General features: G+C 35.5%; 1 protein-coding gene across 1 annotated transcript in view; it reads right to left on the minus strand.

The window, feature by feature from the left end:
* LOC121345383 (adhesion G-protein coupled receptor V1-like) overlaps positions 1-13718 on the minus strand; it is an 88662-nt gene that overhangs the window by 20866 nt on the left and 54078 nt on the right. The window contains exon 4 of the mRNA XM_041422217.1: positions 12986-13107. Within this exon, the coding sequence (XP_041278151.1) occupies positions 12986-13107 (122 nt within the window). The remainder of the gene's footprint in view (positions 1-12985; positions 13108-13718) is intronic.

Raw genomic sequence — 13718 nt, forward strand, 5'->3', positions numbered from 1 at the left:
CAATTAAATATTATTTAATATGTTATATAGTATTTAGTAATTAGTATTTAGTTATTAATTGTACTAATAAAAGCACAACTTGTACGTCAAGACATACCAATGTAATAAGAAAGGATATATAAATATATTTCAAAACTAAGCAATTGGAACATTTGGTTTCCATGTGTTGGTACATTCATTGAACTTTGCCAGAAAGTAGCTTTACTCATAGTCAGCAAAAGACAGTGTAAATCATGAAATATATATCAAAAGTGTTGGAAAATGAGAAGCTCCCTTCTCCTTCTTGGAAATTTTCCGCAATGGATTAATGCCAGAAATTACCTAAGACATGTTTGCAGCACTTAACAGAAATGTTTTGAGATGACCTGGTCTGTGACCCATTCCTGCTATCTGTGCAGGATTTCTTCAAAGAAAAGAATTATAGGAACTGTTGAAGGATGGACTTTCCCATGTTTTTAAAAGCAATACATTTCTCAGCTGTTTTTTGTTATTTTGTTTTTGGTTTGGTTTCTGAGGTTTGGGTTTTTTTGCTTGTTTATTTTTATTTTAGCTTTTATTTTCCTATTGCTTAGCATATATGTCCTTCTGAGATCTTCTGCTTTGTGCGAGGGCTGAAGATTACCATCTATTCTTTTCCAGCACCTTTCTATGGCCCTGCTGGCCCTGCAGGATCATGTTTCCTCATTGCCTAATTATCCAGTGTTTGACAGAGCTGTCTGTGCTGCATGGCAAGTCCAGTGCAGAGCAAACACAGACAGCCACCAGCTGCAGAGCTGTAGTGTTAGTCAAAGGAGAGTGCATGGCTCTGAGAAGTGGTTCTTTAGATTATTTTGTTTTGTTTTTTACTTTAGTACTTTTTGACTTTGAAATCCTTTGCACTTTTTTGTTCCCAGTGGCAGCAAGGCAGCTACCAGTTCTGCCATTATCCCTCCACCAATCAGAGCTGGGAGAAAACTCCAGCCTTGTTCCCCCCTGCAGATACCTCCCAGACAGAACTGGCTCTGACTGCTGAGCAGGACCAACACAGAGAGGTGAGCTCCATAAGCCTGGAGGTACTAATAAGTCACACCTGATGGGGAATACTGACCTAACTGAATTTCCACCTCCAAAATCTGCATGTTCAGATGTTTGCAGAAGCATTTTGGCTCCTCGCTGAAGTCAGCAGAAGAAATGGGCTGATAAGGAGGTAATGAAAAGCCTCGTGAGATGTAAAAGCAATCTCCTGTGGCATTTGCCAGAAATTCTGAAATGAGACTGGGAAACTTTGCCAGGCAGGTGGATTTTGAAGCAATTTTATGTTAAACAGATTAAACATAATCTATATAAAACCAGTGACATAGAGAACTACTGGAATTCTCATAGGCTGGTGTGGCAGTGACATTTAATGTATTTAATAATCACAATAATTCATATAATTTAATGAATGCAGAAATTTGTAGGGTGATGTTCAATAATCCATTCCAGTGACGACACTGGGAATGGAAAGAACCTGAGCATGTTTTTTCTTTTTCTGCTCTTATATTGGGCATAATGTCTTCACCATCAACACCAGGGTGGTGGTCCTTGATGCAGGGTCCCTCAGAAGACTTCAGTGTAATGTAACATAATGACACTATTTAAGTCAGCCAAGCCAGTTTCTCCAAGGCCTCTCTGTGTAAAACCACAGCCTCTCTCTTCACACATACCTCACAGTCAGTCCATGTTTCTCCTGAAGTCTTTCAAAGTTTCAACAGCTTGTGAGGGTTTTTTACAGTGCTGTCTGCGGTGACTAAGACATAAAAATTATATTCAAATATTTATATTAATATATGTATATATATTTGTATTTATCTGTAATTATCTATAACAATATAAACAAAACTATATAATGATGTTTCTATAAAGGTAATTTAATATTGATAAACTAGGCACAAGGCACAATTGTTCTCTGAACATTCAGCAAAAATGCAAGTTATAACATTCAGATGAACTTCCACCCTAGATGTTAAGTAACTGCTTTCTACACAGAACCTTCCTCTGAATTCAGATACAGAGGTCCTCAAAGCACGTGCATTCAGTTATTTGCAGCTGCACTCACTGCCCTAGGTTAAGGTTCATGCACAATGAATTACTACATGCAAAACTACAGGTAAAATTAAACATAAAATTACATTACCAGAAGTAAAATTTGTGGCAAGGATGATAACACCAATCTCTTCCTTGTAATTTTATCTATTACAAATAATTTTTAGAAACTAAGCCAAACCATGTCAGAAAAGTGGCTAAACAGTGTGTGCTAATGCTCTTTGTCAAAGAAAATGAAGGTGGCAATCTAAAAAGAGACATTTCCAGGAAGAGGGTCTTTATTTAGATTGTCCTGAAAATCGTTCATCCCACAGCTCCTTCTACTTTCTACTGTTACAGGAATTTAATGCTGTATTAGAAATAAATTTGGTTTCCAATTAGAAAATACAATCCAATCCAAAAAATAAAGTACTTGAGGCAATACAGACTGAGAGTTTAGTGGTAATGTGGTTTAATAAATTAAGATCAAACCGGAAATGGAGGAACCATTAAGTTTGCTTCATATTGCAGTTGTGTTGGCCCCAGAAAAGTCACTTATCTTCCCGTAGTTTTTATTCCGGCCATCTATAATGAAATTATAATACCCATCTCTGAAGACTGACAAGCTGGTCAGACAGACATGGCTATCTACAGGTGAACTAAAAAAAAATTGTAAATAAAAAATAATTTAGTCTCTGTTTTTCATATATTATTGTATGCTATTGTGATGATTTGCACAAGCAGAAAATTATTATTTGTGTGTTCCTTGACATTTCTTTACCACACATGAACTTAAAATTTATATTACATTGGTAAAAATCCCACATTTCCAAGTTTTCATTTTCCATATTTATGTTTCCAAATTTCTGTAAATTTGTCTAAATATACCAAATAATTATGTGGTTTACTACAAACATATTTGCTGCAAAACTATCAAAATTTTCATTAATTTAAATATTTCTAAAGTTTAATAAAGAAACTACTCTAAAGAAACTTTTTCAGTTGGTTTTCATGTGTCCTCAAGGAAAGTATGACAGTTAAACTGTTTTTCAAGGGATTAGTATAATAACTTCAGACGAAGTTTAGCACACAAAAATACATCTTGGTTAAAAAATTGTTTAGATTATTTCTTAGAGTTTAGACTATGACTTTAGAGAGTGACTCCTAAAAAAACCCTTCAAGTGGTCCAAGTATCTCATCATGACTCCATGGCCTTACTTGGAGCTTTGTGAAGGACTTCTACACTGTTGTTATCTGCAAAGCAAAGGCTCTGTGGAAATGCAGATCAAAATTATTTTTTTCTCCTTCTAAGATTACCTCTTTCTTAGGGGAAAATAAAAAGGATTATGAAATAACCCAAAAATTATTGGGATAGGTGATTACAGACTTTCTGTTTTCAATGTAGGCAATGTCTAGATTCTATTTTTTTAAAAATCCAGCCAGAAAGGGGCAAAGATGCTTAACAACAGCATTGTCTTTGGGATGAAATCACAGAGCCTAAATACAGAAATGCTATACTGAGTGAAAGCAGGAACATCACATATATCTGGTGAAGCATCTTCTGGAATCACATTTCCCTCCTTACTGACCACATAAAAACTCTTTTGACATCAGTGTGATAAATTAGGTACCCAGTGGTGGGGAGTCTTTTCTGTTCACTAAAAGAAATTAAAGAATTTAAAAGAGAGAATTAGAGAATTAAAAACAGATCTGTAAATACATATTCCTTTTATGAAGTAAAAATTTCTGTCACATACATTGGCCTACTTGGTTAATAATGGGGGAGACAAGCTAGTGTGAGAATAACAAAGCTCTAAAGGAAAACAGAAGTCTCCATGCTGAGAATCAGTTTTCCTGTTACCTTTCAGAAGTCAGGAATGAGGAAAAGGTTCTGCAAGATCTGCTGGTTCTGCTTTACTCAGAATGAAATCCTGCAAGACCTGCTGGCTCTGCTTTACTCAGAATGAAATCACTCTGTGTATTATGATGACAATTTTCTCTTTTCTGGAACTCAAAAGCTTAATCCCAAAGGGTTCTGGGGCATAAGAAATACCAAAATTTCAAAATCTACCACCAGTTATGCAGAGTATTTGAATCTATATAAGGATAAATCACAATTTTCACCTTGCTTTCCTCTTTCATATTTATTGAAGCCCAATCAAAACATTAGCAAGTCTCCACCAGGTGATGAGCTTTATTTACAGTCACTGGCACCCACACACAGAAAATAAAATGGTAGCCCTCTCAAACTAAATCTCCTGATCAGTCTTCTTTAAGAAGATATAGAAAGAAAAATTTTCAGTATGGTTCCTAGTTTTATAATAGAGGATATTTGTCACTAAAACTTTTCATGTCCTGTTGCAACAGCAAAACGAGGTATCTGAAGATTTAAACAAACAATCAGCTGTCAGTATAAGCTGATTTGATGCTTTTTTAAATCAATTTGACCTTTGTAAAGGCAAAAGCAATACTTGACATTTTGCTGAAAATAAAGAAAATAAAGAAAACATAATTTAGCAATTTTCACCCAACTGTGGTTAGCTCCAGCTTCATAGTTGCTCAACTCCTTCCAGACTCAAATTTGCAGTCCTCATATGCATCAGAAAACCTCCTGAGAGGGCTGCTTCTAAGCAGTTATATTCAGACCTCACACCTAACTGTTCACATGTTCCATTTTGGAGAATATAATCCATCATCAAAACTCAATATGGAAAGGAAACACTGACAAGATTACATTCACATACTTACAAACAAACTGACTTATAATTGATTTACAACAGTTAACACTGCAGTTAACACCTTAAATTAATGGACTTTTTTAACAGATGGAAACATTGAATATCTTGAAAAACTCTGTGGTATGAGGTCACACCACAATCAATGTTTCTGAGCAGGTCAGATGTTTAAGTGTTTGTCCCACAGCTGTCACTGCTATTAGATGCAGACAAAGTCAAAGTAACTAGGAAAGATGCTCAATGATTTGTCTGTGCCATCACATCACACTGGCTTCTGAACAGAACCGAGATGCTGGAACTCAAAATGTTGTTCTTACTGAGACTAAATTCTGAAAACAGACTGAAGTCACTAAAAAACTCGGGTATACTATTTTGCATGCAAGACGGCACAGTGTGATTATATAGCTACTTGATCAAGGCTAGTAGTGACACAGGCAATAGATGACAGATAACACGTGAAATTCTTTCAGGCTTCTGAAATAAGATTTTAAAATTCCTCATGGGTTTTTTCCCCTACTGCTACAATATACAGAATTCATCTATTTGACCAATTGCCTTAGACATGTCCACAGGATCCCAAATAATGCATCACCAATACCCTTTACAATAGCATCTAAATTGCTCTTGCTTACAAAGTGAGCATCACATTTGCTTCTTTCAGATCTGTATTATACTGCTGACTTGCATTTGTCCTGAGATAAGTGATACATTCATCCCAGTTTCTACTTCTTATATGTATATACATATATACATAGCCTATCAATTTATAGCAGAAATTCTTTCACTACTTGTATCTTAGCGCATAATTCCGCACTTAGTGTCATTGTCATATAATTACTACTAAGTCATTCTGCAGACTAAAACTCATCCATTTCATTGCGTAGGATACATCAGTCCTCTGAATAAACAATAATACCTAAATCTCTGTAATAAGACAGCTATACTAGCATTTCTACTGCCATGCACACAAGGAAAATTCAAGTAAAGGTTTATATCAAGATCCAGTTACTATTTTTTATACGATCCTCATTTTATTTTCACCATTATTTTTTCATTAAATCTTACTCCTTCAATTTTGCAGAGAAACTGTATTTAAACGCCTGCTATGAGTTAAACAGATCTGCTGCTTTTATTTTGTCCAGGTTAGAAGATAGCTTGGATAATGTCAATACATTGAAACCAGGTATTATTTTTAAGTATCTGATCTTATAAATAAGATGCTGTTGAACTTATAAATAAAACTGCTATTGAACTAACAGGCTTCTAGTAGTCAAAATCAAAACACAGAACAGTGTAGATGTAACTGAATCATTGTAGTACAAGAAGTTTTGCTGATGTATAGAAGTCTGCCAGGCTTATTTCATGGATTCTTTCTTCATTGTGTTCCACACCACTTTTGAGTTAAAGACAACCTATTTTGATATCATGCCACTGTTTCAAAGAGTCAGTTTCTTTTGGCCACTTACCGTATCTTTAGTCCACACCAACAACAAAGACAAGAGGATACAGTCTTAAGCCATGCCAGTGGAGTTTTAGGGAGGATATCAGAAAGAAGTTCTTTAGAGAAAGAGTGATGGGGCATTGGATTGGGCTGACCAGGGAGATGGAGTCACCATCCCTACAGGTGTTTAAGAAAAGACTGGACATGGCACTCAGTGCCATGGTCTAGTTGACAAAGTGATGTTGGGTCATAGGTTGGACTTGATATCTAAGGTTTTTTCCAACCTAGCTGATTCTGTGATTCTTCAGAGGAAAACACTTCTAAAAAATATCAATTGAAGATTTTATTTTAGGCTAATTTTGTCCTGCTTTGGACAACTTCTGATTCCTTATTTCCTAGGCTAGCAAAGTCATTATCAACTGCACTTAAAGTACTACTCTGTCTTCACGTTAAATAAGCATTTGCACTGATGAGTGATTTGTTACAGATACCTAACTAACAGGGCTGTTATTTTATTCTTCACAGTAAGGAAAGTCGATTCATATTGACAGAGGTGGAAAATGAAAAAAACCACACCTGATCCCAAGTCTTTTTCAGCAGATATATTTCCACCAATTGCAGCAGTTGCATTTCTTACTTGTTATGTTCTACATAATTCTGGCCATTACTACACCTCCCATGGAGAACGGTTAAAACTGCTTTTTCACGTTCTGTTGCAAAAAACTGGTGTTAAGAGATTTTTACTGAAATATGTTAATGTAAAATTCTTCAAGAATGAATAATGGAACTTCATAGAGACTGGAAGATTAAAAATGTTATTTAATTACTGTAAAAATGTATAATGGTCACATTTTTCTATTTTAAGCGTATCACTGAAAAGTCTAAATGTTTTTTTGCAGTGATTAGTTGAAAATCCAGTAAATCAAAGCTCACTTCAATACACTTTTTCACTGTGTATTATTTAAACACATTATAAACACAGCTCTAAACACAAAGTACTCTTCTGACATACATTTCTCATGTATTTCAGTTCTATCCTAACAATGTTTTCTGTTTTGACTTGACACTGCAGACTTTGTTTTGTCTTCAGCTATAGACTGATTTGGGGTCCATTATGTATGGACTTGAAGAGCTAAATGGAATCTTCAACTATAATTTCATAATTACAGAAATAACATATTAAAGTATTTTTCAGGTGGTAACTAGGAACAGAGAGGACTCTTCTTCAAGAAAGAAGTTGTAAGCATAGAAAAATGGATATAAAATTGTTGCATTCTCTTGATTCACAGTGTAATCAAGCCTCGTGGAAAACTTATGTTTACACAGCTACTATAATGCATACCAATGCTGCTGTCCAATCAAGATTAAAACTAAGAAATTTAGAAAGAAAAGAAAAGTGTGAAGTCTCCAAAATTACATGTTTTCTTTACTTGCTTTATTGTAGTTATTTTTACTTTAAAAAATTGCACATAGTGAACAACTTTCAAGGTTAAATGAATGGTTCTAAGTATACTATTGTCTTTCCTTCCAGGTAAGAATCCAAGCGACCAGAAACAGCTTTATTGAACAGATGTCAAAATGCAGATGTGAATTGCTTTGGATGTATATTTTATTTTGTATCTTGGGTAGTATTTGAATTGTTTGGCCTGTGTTTTAACTGTGTTTGGTTTGTGCACTTAGGTGACAGAAGATTTGGTTGGACTGTATCTACCTGAACAAGTGTATGTCCTTTTCTTGATAGGCTTGATATAAATTGTAGTTCATCTTATCTTGGCATTACTGTGAGGGCTTCATTGCCTTTTCTTGGGCTAATTTGCAGTGTAGAATCACCTTTTGCAAAATCTGTAGGCAGCCTTCTACATTTACTTGCATCTCATGTCTGTCTAGTACTGGATTCTGTTTAGTTTTGTGTGGCTTTGATAATCTGTACCACTGCATGGGATCTTCTAGTTTACCTCTGACTCATCAGAGCAGAGAAGCTCTCAGAAGACGTCATAAGACACAGGAAGTGAGCCTATATATAGTGGTGGCCCTCTCTCTGTCCCTGGGTTACATCCCAGAGTTGAATAGTATGTTCTAGGAAAAAATACATAATTCATTTGTGACTGGTACTGGCATGAGCTTTATAAACTGTGTACTTTTGCTTTCCTGCATAATGTAATGCAGCAGCTTACAGAACAGTGTATCTTTACTCATTTTTTACTATCACAATATGTGGTACTTTTAAAACTTTATTTCTCCTTCTAAAACTGTTTCATCTTGATTTCTCTTAGTATATTTTCTACTGTTTCATTATAATATTTGGGGTTTTTTTCAACATACTAGTTTTCTTTGATATCTTATCTCCCTTTCTACTCAAGCTAGCTTTTCCTCCCATTCTGGATTGCTACTATTGTCACTATTGTCACTGCTATTTCAATTACTTTAATTAATTGGTTTAATTAATGAAGTTTGGTTAATTTCATCTTCTCCAGTCAATGTCAGGTTTGGATGTGCACCTGTTCACTTGTTTTCTGTATGCCCATATTTCTTGTTAAAGGCTTTTCAGGTATTTGTACCTGAACTTATGAATTTTCTCTTATTGCAATCTACTACAAATAACTTGACTTTTAGAATTTTTTGTGATATTTGTTTGTAAACTGAGACATTACATTAGGCAGTCAGCCCATTTGCCCAGTTTGTAAAACCACCAGTCAACTCTTCCAGATTTTTCCTGTGTTTCTTGAAAAGAAGTACTTTGCATATAACACTGATGCTTATTACATGGACATGAGTTGTCCATTATGCTCTGAGTTGTCCATTATGCTCAAACACAGAACAAGCAGACATTTAACCCTTATGTGCGTCATCCAAAAAAAAAAACACAAAAGGATTTTTTTGAATACTGTCATTAATAATGGGCCACCTACCAGTTGCCATTTATTTTTTCCCCTGATATTCCTGAAAAAATTGAGGTTTTATACTGCTGGTGAGTAGCATCACAGTCTTTCATAAGAGTGAGGTTTCAATTCAAAATTCCTTATTAAAAAATTAAATTAATTAAATTATTGCTGAGAGAGGGGAGTGGTGGGACTTATTGCAAGGAAACTGTGACATGGGTAGCTGTGACATACCTAGTAACTTGTAGTTTGCAGTGCAGATACGCTCTTATGTTATAGAGGATGGAAGTGTATAGAGCAGTTTGCTGGAAATATAGCCAAAGAAATATCTAGATTATACTAAGAAAGTCGGCTGCAGAGAATAGCCTTGGAACAGGCCTGAAGCCTCTTTTTGTCCATTTTGCAAACAATGGGAAGAGATCCACCCACTGCCCTGAACTTTGGATCCATCAAATGCAAATAGGCCTTTGTTGATGTCAGCTACACAAATCAGAAACACGCCCCTAACTGCAGGAAAAACATGGTGATTTTTAGATGGGTATAGTGCATGTAAAAGAGCTTGTGAAATTGCAAATATTTGAGAGAAGTACTCAAGATAGCAGCTTATTCTTTCACTCCTGACCCCAGAAAAACACATTAATAAATCCACAATGACAATTGTGAGTTAAGAAAAGAGGTAAACGTTTTTTCTGTTTTGCAAGTAAAAAGATGAGGAGCTGAGGCTTATCATGCAAGAGCAATGGAGTATGTTTCTGCATCACAGATGCTATCTGGGTAGGACAATTAGGTGCATACTGCTAAGGAATTCAAAATACCCAACACACTTCTTTTTCTTTCATGGTTTTCTAAATGTACTTTTTATTTTGTAAATCAGCTATTGCCCTCCCATTTGCATATTTATTCCTGAAGTTACAGGGAAAGGGTTACTTTCCCCTCCATGTACTAGAATAGCTCCTACTATAAACTTGTCTCTGATGAGAACCATTTCCTGCAGGAAGTGCTTGGAAACAATTTGTACTGAGTGGATGGCTTTTCAAGCAAGTGCATTTCCTGGGAAATGCATGTCATAAAGCTAAACAAACACAATGGATAATATTCAGTGTCCTTTCAATCTCCTGTATTGAATCCGTTTGAATATCCAACACATTTTAATGGATCATGTTCTGCTTCTTTACACTGTCCACAGCTTCTGGACAGCAGGGAACCAGGCCTCTACTTCTTGTAAACTATTTCATCTCCTCTTTTCTGTCATGAAAAAAACTCTTAATGAGCAATGAATTGCTTTCCAGCTGAAACAGAGCTTGTTGTATAACAGAAACGCTCACCTATACATGGTAAACCCAGTTTTTATTGCAGAAAAGTAGGCTTGTTCTAACAATCACCAATTCTGAGAGCTGACAAAGACATGAGAATAAGATGCCAACAGAATGCATAACAAAGACAGGTAGTTTCTACTGTTATCATTATGAAAATGTGTTATCCACTATCAAGTCCCATTTCCTTTCCCAGTCACAAAGAGATTGGCTGAGATTAAATTTTCAAAGAACACTGGACTGTTGGATACACATGGCTCTGCATAGCCTGTGGGTCAGAATGACTTTCAGCAGGAAGTGTGTACTCCCCAAGACCAGCCCCTCATCGGTGAGAACATGGTATAAAAATCCTTTCTGAAGCTGCACCTGCCCACAGAAAAACCTTCATTTTTATTCAGTATTGGTAATACATAATTTTGTTCTACACAAAGACTTTGCATACTGATATTTTCTCTGAGTTTGTTAGTTGCATCTGATTATTTGATGAGCAGCATAGATTAAAGAAATTTGCAGACTTTTCACCTTGTTCCTTCCCTGTTTTTCATTTCATGCTTTATGTCTGATCACTTGAATCATACATCAGCTTTTCCGTTTCTTGACTAGATAAATCGTAACTTTAAAAGAGGAGAATGGTCCGTATGGGATGGTTATTTAAAGTGTGGGGGCATTCCAGGAAATATTTTTAAAACTTCTTTTATTATGGAGATTTACAAAGCAGTGAAGACAAACATCTACTAAAACAAACAAATCTAATAATTGTAGAACTGTGAAAAAACTACTCTTTTTTTTTAACTTCTCCCAGGGTAGGCAACACCAAAAAGCTCTTTTCCTTTTAAGTACATGGTAGCTTTATACTTCAAAAAAGCAGTTAGTAAATAGTTATAAAATGTAATGGATACTGTTCTATTACATTGTACATGACAAAAATACAACAAAGGATAATAATCCACTTTTAAAGCACAGAGTATAATTTATTAAGCTCCTCATAGTTGAAAATAAAGTTTTTGTTTGCTACTGTTTGAGTTGGAGCTCCAGCCATGCATGTTTTAATTTAAAATAATAAACAGGAAGAGACTATGCATTTGAAATGTTTTCACCTCCTTTGAATAAAGAAAAATATTACTATATATTTTAGATTTTACTGATTCTCTTGGGCCAGAAAGAACAAAAGTAAAAGGTTTCTTTTCCTCATGTGGAAGATCAATACTGACATAATGTGAATAGAGATGCTGCATTAACCTCTGCAGGCCTGTTGACATATACACTTATTTCCCAGATGTTAGGAACTATCATTAAGGCAAGATGCCAAAAGAGACCACATCTACTGCTGAAGCAGAGCAGAAGCACATATTGATATGTCAATATATATATATATAACAAATAAATGGCAATATATAGAGAAAAATCAAATATATTCCAGGGAGAATAAAGTACATATTTTTTCTCAATTAAAAAAAAATTATTTCTGAGATGTAATTTTAAAAGTATTTTAACACTGCCTAAGGAAATGCTCACATTTTCAATTTCAAATAAATCCATTTTGTGAAAATATGCCTTTTTAGTTAATTAATTTTTATTTTATGGGGTATACAGATTTTTAATATTGGGAAATAAAAGTTGTCACAGAGTTTTCTGTTCAAAAAAAAAAATAACAAGGGCATACTGGAGTCCAGAAGTACTTGTCCTCCAAAGTTTTTTGTATATAACTTTAAATCTCCCACTAATTTCACTGTTTTCAGACATCAGAGGTATTTTCCCATCTCTGATACAATAACCATTATTCTATAAATAATTCAGCAATATGCAGTACGGTATTAAATGCAGTGTAATGCACTAGAGAACCCAGTGCACTGGGTTCTCCAAACACTTATATGGGTAAAATTTTGGAAAGAGCTATTTACATTTTTTATTATTAATGATGAACATTTAGTATTTATTTGTTTCCTTTTTCAATAAAAGTTATTTGCTGTATCAGAAAAGATAAGCTGTGGTGTTGCATTTTAGTTAAATGGTATGCTCTGTTCCCCCTCAAAAATGTACAGTTTATCTCAAGCCTGTGGTCCTGCCCTGAAGTCTCATGTATCTGTAATCCCATTGGCCCAAGTCTTACTCCATGCCCACTGCAACACTAAGCCTCAGGCCTCACCTCTTACAATAGAAAAAGATTCTTTCTTAGGGCTAAAGAATTTAAAATATTTGTGTGATTACTATTATTATTATCATCATTATCATTAACATCTACAGAAAATTGAAATAGTGATTTTGCAAAGGCTGCAGGTACTTCATTTTTACTGGTATAATTATCTCAGTAGCATTATACATACAGAAGCAAGCAATTTTCTTTCTGAGTGTATTAGCTATGACATGAAATCTCTGCAATTATAGTGCTATTGTTTAAAAACAATGCTTTAATATGCATTCCATATGTCAGTTTGAGAAATAAAGAGAATACACACTTCCACACTGTGACAGTGAGTTACCGGATGATGTTCAGCTGGTGAAGCCAAAATGACAAACATGAGAAAACACCCCCAGGTCAGCAAGAAGACCAAAGGACCAGATGCTGGCTCTTACCTGCAGGCTGTTGAAGATGATGAAGAAGACTAACATCCAGAGGTGCTGGTAAGCCATGTGCAGTCCTCCCCACAGCCAGGTGATGGAAATCAGGGCAAAGAGGTACAAGACCAAGGGGATCTCTGCAAACCACAAACACAGTTTCAGCTGCTTCACGCTCGGAAAAAAACACTTTTTAACGAATTACTGACACAGAACATAGTTTTGCTCTGTGTGGCTAACATTGGAGCTTGTTCTCCCGTCGTGGACAGACCTTGTCCTGCTCTAGTTGGGTGGGGGTTCCAGGGCTTTTATGACCCCACCCTGGGATCAGAAAACCCGCAGAAGGATGCTGTCAGGGGTCTGGGAAGTATGAAGGGCAGAATGAGCACAGCCCAGCTCAGCAAACCAAGTGGTGGGAAGAACACACATGAAGTCAAAAAACATGCTGAACTTTGCAAAATTATAGAACTCTTGGCAAGCTCTAGAAATTTTGAGAGAAAATGGATTTCTAAGAATTTAGAGGAAAGGGAAAAGAAGAAAAGTATTACAGTGTGTTGGTTTTGCATGACTTGATTTTTTGGTGAGGAAGGAAGAAGCAAGTCACAGAAGTAATTTTTCCTGTGGGAAGCTGCTAGAAGCTTTCTCTATGCCTGGCAAAGTCAGTTGTGGGCTGGGTCTGAAAATAAGCATGCTGCTAAGCCAATTAAAGGAGCTGGTAATGCCTCTGTGATGACATACTTAAGACGGAAAA

The sequence above is a fragment of the Onychostruthus taczanowskii genome, unplaced genomic scaffold (genome assembly GCF_017590055.1).
Source record: "Onychostruthus taczanowskii isolate IOZ18803 unplaced genomic scaffold, ASM1759005v1 scaffold72, whole genome shotgun sequence".
Classification (NCBI taxonomy): Eukaryota; Metazoa; Chordata; class Aves; order Passeriformes; family Passeridae; genus Onychostruthus; species Onychostruthus taczanowskii.